General features: G+C 35.2%; 1 protein-coding gene across 1 annotated transcript; it reads left to right on the top strand.

Moving 5' to 3' along the window:
- Nucleotides 1–1,200: 1,200 nt before the first annotated feature.
- On the top strand, nucleotides 1,201–4,700 carry LOC115988859 (probable receptor-like protein kinase At1g30570). Its single transcript, XM_031112485.1, has one exon. The coding sequence runs from the start codon at nucleotides 1,856–1,858 to the stop codon at nucleotides 4,400–4,402; it is 2,547 nt and encodes an 848-aa protein (XP_030968345.1). The 5' UTR covers nucleotides 1,201–1,855; the 3' UTR covers nucleotides 4,403–4,700.
- Nucleotides 4,701–6,000: the final 1,300 nt, after the last annotated feature.

Raw genomic sequence — 6,000 nt, 5'->3', positions numbered from 1 at the left:
TTATTACTATATCTTTTTACTCTTTTTCATCTCATCTAATTTTCTATAAATTTGTTATTATCTCTCACATTCTCTCTTGAAAAAATGATTTATCTCTCTCTCTCTCTCTCTCTCTCTCTCTCTCTCTCTCTCTCTCTTTTATTATTTCTTGCAATTCTACTTTAGGTTGATAAAACATTTTTTTATAACTTTATTTTAAGTTAATACGTTTTGATATTGTATTTTTGAGTTCCCCAACACAATTAATCTATCTCCCTCTTATAACATTGGTTTGATTTTTGTTTAAGTTAATACTTAGCTATTTTGGAAGTATGAATTTGAATTTATATCAAAACACAATATTGACTATGCATTTGAAATAATAAAATGTAATTTTGTCATAAGTTTTGATTATCATGATAATCTCCTTTTAAAGAAAATGAATAATTTGAATAATTTATTTGAAACTTAAAAAGTTTAGTTATAGAGAAAAAAAAATTGGAAAAACATAACACGCTATAACATAATTTCAAAGAATATGGACCAACTCATAAAAGAATAATATCAATCCAAAACTACACAAAAATTAACAGAATGATACATTGGTAGAGATAAAAAGATAAAAAATAATTTCAGAAATTGTTTAATATTTAGAGAAAAAAAATTTATTTTCAACAAATTTTAAAAAACAAATTATACATTATATCATAATTATAAAATAATTATTCATTCCCATGTATCGTGAGGATTTGCTGCTAGTATGTATAATATATGGTATACGATAAAAAAATTTGGTCTAAAAAGAATAATACAAATGGGAATGCTTTCCATATGATAATTTAAATATTCCCTTTCTTTAAATAAATAAAAAATAATAATAATGATGCCATGATGGTAAGATCAATTTTTTACCATGGTTTTACAGTGTTCCCAAAGGACCCCCATAAAATGTACTCTAGGTACGGCAAGAAGAAGAGACGAAGGACAGCTTTTATAATTGGAAAACAAGGGGTAGTTTTGGAATGCTGCGAGAAATTAGAATAATTGCACTGTTGATCGTCTTCAAGACATGAGCATGTGACCCACATCACAAAATATGGAAACCCAAATCTGGCACTCATATATATACAATAAAAAAATGTCCAAAGTTATATAAGACAACAAAATAATAATAATAATAATGCATATAAAGAATACCAACTGTTTCAACAGTTTCATAAAATTATAATAAAAACTACAAATTTTCTTGTGTCAGATTGTTGGCTCTTTTTGAAAAGATTCAGGACAGGACAAAAGCAGAGATGAAATGAACTTTTCCAATCTGTTTTTCTAACAACAACCCATGTTCATGTTTCTCTTTTTCTTTGTTATTTCTTTATCAAGGGGAACCACATTTCACGAGCTTACTCATTTGCTAGTCATATTTTTTCTGGGTTTGAATCTTACTGGTGAGTTTTAGTATTCTTTCCATTAGTTACACATTCCATTGCTACCTTTTGTTTTTTCCTTTTGCTCCAAAGTTTTGTACTTATTCTTGGTTCAGATCTGCATCTTGTCTAGCCTAGGTGTGTTGGACTGAGATGATTTGTCATTCATTCATGGTTCTGCTGAAACCTGAGTAAGTGCATGTTATTCAACTTGTTGAGATATCTACATATCTATGTTGTTGTATGAGAGTTTTCTTATGAAGTTTAATGAACTGATCATCATGGTTAAAAATCTTGGAGATAGAAGTAGTTACTGTGATTTAAGAGCTGGGTGTTTATGCCTTTTTGTCTAGATTGTGTGTTCTTGAACATTGGGTTATTGCTTTATTCCATCAGGCTTTCCCTTCTAGCTTGAAAATAATAGAAAGAATTCTTTAGGAAGAAGGGTAATGGAGAGGGTCCAATGTTGGGAAGTCTTTGCTCTAATGTCTTTGGTGATAATCTCTGCTTTTGTTAAAACTGGAGAAGCTCAGTCAAAGTCTTTTCTGATAAATTGTGGTACAAATTCCAGTGTTAATGTGGATGGTAGGAGATGGGTTGGTGACTTGGTCCCTGATGGCAATCTCAACCTCAGTTCTCCCAGCATTGCTGCATCCACTGCTGCGCTAAGCGATAGTTCAAATTTTGGACCTCTCTACGAAACTGCTCGGTTTTTTACAGAGAGTTTGAATTACACTTTTGAAGGAATTCATGGGAACTATTTCGTTAGGCTCCATTTCTGTCCATTCTCATTTGGGAATTACAATGTAAATGAGTCTGCATTTGATGTTGTTGCAAATGGTCTAAAATTGGTCTCAAAATTCAATGTTCCCAGTGAGATATCACATAAGAATTCAAACTCGCAGAGTTCAGGAAGCAATTCAAGTTCATTCTTTTTGATTAAGGAGTACATTTTACCCATCAATATGGATGTGCTTGTGGTAGAGTTCTTGCCAGTAAAAGGATCATTAGGGTTCATAAATGCCATTGAGATTGTCCCCATTGTAGATAAGCTTTTTGCAGACTCAATTAGTAGAGTGGGTGACAATAGTGTGAATTTGAGTGGAAGGAGCATCCAGACCATGTATAGGTTGAATGTAGGAGGTTCTGAAGTTAAATCCAATCAAGATTCAAATCTTTGGAGAACATGGGAAGTGGATTTCAGCTACATGTTCACAGCAAATGCTGGCTCAGAGATCAGTAACAGTTCGAATATTACCCATGCTTCCGCGAATGATTCCTCTGTGGCTCCTCTTCTTGTTTATGAAACAGCAAGAACAATGTCCAACACTGGAGTCCTAGAGAAAAGGTTCAACATGTCATGGAAATTTGAGGTTGATCCTGATTTTGATTATTTGATCCGATTACATTTCTGTGAGCTGGTTTTTAATGTACCAAAGCAAAGGATTTTCAGAATCTATATAAATAACAGGACTGCAGCAGACAATTTTGATGTTTTTGAGCGATCAGGAGGGATAAATAAAGCATATCACCAGGACTACATTGATGCTGTGTCATCCAAAACTAAGACACTTTGGATTCAACTAGGTCCTGAGACAGCAGCTGGTGCTGCAGGAACTGATGCCCTCTTGAACGGGTTGGAGATTTTCAAGCTGAGCCAAAGTGGGAGCCTTGCCTATGTAGAGCCTTATGATTCTACTGGGAATTCAGTAGGCAATTCAAAAACTAAAATTCTTTGGGAGGGTATAGGAGCCGGTGTAACTTCTGTTGTTATGCTCGGAGTTATAATCAGCTTCATCTATTGTTTCTGCAGACGCCAAAGAGAAAAATTGAGTGGTACCAAAAACAACTCTCCTGGTTGGAGGCCATTATTCCTTAATGGGTCTATTTTAAATAACTCAGCCAATGGCAAGAGAGCAACTGGAAGCCAATATCCATATGGATCTGTGGCCTCTACTAGGGTTGGCAAACAGTTTACACTACCAGAGATTTGTGCAGCTACAAACAATTTTGATGACAGTTTAGTGATTGGAGTAGGAGGTTTTGGCAAGGTGTACAAAGGAGAGATTGAAGATGGCACCCTTGTTGCAATAAAGCGGTCAAACCCACAATCTGAGCAAGGTTTGGCTGAATTTGAAACAGAGATTGAGATGCTTTCAAAGCTCAGACACAGGCATTTGGTGTCCATGATTGGGTTCTGTGATGAACAAAATGAGATGATTTTGGTTTACGAGTATATGGCAAATGGGACTCTTAGAAGTCACCTCTTTGGGAGTGATCTCTCACCATTGACTTGGAAGCAGCGATTAGAAGCATGTATCGGTGCTGCACGAGGACTATATTACCTTCATACAGGAGCAGACCGGGGAATAATCCACAGGGATGTTAAGACGACTAACATACTATTAGATGAAAAGTTTGTAGCAAAAATGTCTGACTTTGGGCTGTCAAAAACTGGTCCTGCTTTGGATCACACCCATGTTAGTACTGCAGTAAAAGGAAGCTTCGGATATCTAGACCCTGAGTACTACAGACGACAGCATTTGACTGAGAAATCTGATGTTTACTCTTTTGGAGTAGTGTTGTTTGAAGTCGTTTGTGCTCGAGCTGTTATAAATCCAAGCTTGCCTAAAGATCAGATCAATCTTGCAGAGTGGGCAATGGGATGGCAACGGCAGAGATCACTAGAAACTATAATTGACTCTCGTCTCAAAGGAAATTATTCTCCAGAGTCCTTGAAGAAGTTTGGAGAGATAGCAGAAAAATGTCTTGCTGATGAGGGGAAGAACCGGCCTACAATGGGGGAAGTTTTGTGGTACTTGGAGTATGTCTTGCAACTCCAGGAAGCTTGGATGTGCACCAATAATGCAGAAAATTCCTTTTCAAGTAGTCAAGTTTTGGGGGTTTTAAAAGAAGCAGCAGCAGAAAAGAAGCAAGAACCTCACAGCTTAGATGAAGACACCAATTCAGGTGGCAAAATGGTATGCCAAGAATAACTTGACACCCGGGTAATTATTCAATCAGATACCGTGAATGGAGCTGATGCGCTCTCACAGTAAACTTGCCTACATGACCAGTGAGGAAAAGATATTGCATTCAATTCTATTGCATTATAAATTCTTTCATATTTGTTTCATTAATTTCAATATGGACTTGGACTTGATTTTTTATTTTTTATTTTTTTTCTGTTGTACCATTCATATTAGCCTACTAGTGAAGGAGTAAATCATGAGGAGATCATCATAGTGTTTTAAACAATATTCTTTGTAATATATGTTGCTATGTTCAATTGAGTTTTTAGTCATATTTTAAGCCCTTGCTTCTGAAAAGGCTCGCTAATATTCGAAATTATTTTCGTGTCTTTTGAGAGCAATTGCTTTAATAAGGTACCTTTCTTTTTGATAATCTTTGTTGGTGAGTTGGTTGGTTTCATTGTTTAGCTCAGGTTATGTTTTATCAATTTTTCATTTTAGGACTACTTCACAGCTCCAACTTCAAGAACTCTGCTGGGTTAAACCATTAAGGTATTGACTGGATTTCTCATGGCAAATTTTTAGCTGAAATGGCAGCTTTCTTGTGGCACAATCCCCTCCAAAACCTGCAAACATTGGTATTGTTTTGGATTAGTAAGTTCCACAAGCACCTAGTGGGTTTTTGAACTCCCGACCTCACCCTCCACCTAGTGCTTATAAGGGAGGAGGTTAATTGAGCTAGAGCTCATTGGTTGCAAACTACAGTATTGTTGGAATGTGGAAGCAATGAAATATATAGGGGAAAAAAAATATTATTTTTTACCTATACCTTTCCTTAATCAATATTACAAAAAAGATATTTGTAAGTGTTCGAAATTGTTTTGTAGTGAACACAAAACACACAATATCCATAACTTATATGTACAAACAAAAATTGATGGACCTTAAAAATTAAAAAATAATTAAACAAAATGATCAAAAAGAGATATTTTATTGTGTATTGATCTTTAGTTCTTTACAACACCACTCTAAATTGATTATCTAACAACATGTAGTGTCTTGTTTATGGATACATTCACCCTTCATAAGACAACCCTTGTAATGGTTGCAACCTTTGCCAAAGGTTGTAACCTGTCATCAAGAATCACACTTATTCACCAAGAGTCACAACTCTTCCTTATTGACTCTTCCTTATGGGTATACCCATTGGGTTTAGCTCAACCCAACATTTCTGACAAGTATAATATCCATTGAAACACCAAAATGAGGCCTTTATAAAAATACCGTCAAATGGACCCAAAGGGTCCATTCACCCAAAAAACAAAAAACCAAAGGCCTGTTTGGTACACCATTTTAAACATATGTTTTCAGTTTTAAATAATATTACACATATTTCTACACATTTTTTCACTCATACATATTTTCAAAAAAAGCTAAAAACTGTTGTTTAAACACACATTCCAAATGGGTCCAAATGGTCCAAGGTCCCTACTTTTTAGATAGCCTAAGCCCTTCAGTCAAAAAAAAAAGTACCTTAGCCCTTAGCGTGTGCCCAGAGCCCATATTTTGAATTCTAGGCCCGCTATTGATACTTTAGAAAACAAAAACGAAAAGTTGTAATA

Source organism: Quercus lobata, chromosome 5 (assembly GCF_001633185.2).
Source record: "Quercus lobata isolate SW786 chromosome 5, ValleyOak3.0 Primary Assembly, whole genome shotgun sequence".
In the NCBI taxonomy this organism is placed as follows: Eukaryota; Viridiplantae; Streptophyta; class Magnoliopsida; order Fagales; family Fagaceae; genus Quercus; species Quercus lobata.
This window is presented reverse-complemented; position numbering and strand designations above follow the sequence as displayed.

Excerpts from the sequence above, each read along its gene's own strand:
- LOC115988859 (XM_031112485.1), top strand. The coding sequence starts at position 1,856 with ATGGAGAGGGTCCAATGTTGGGAAGTCTTTGCTCTAATGTCTTTGGTG.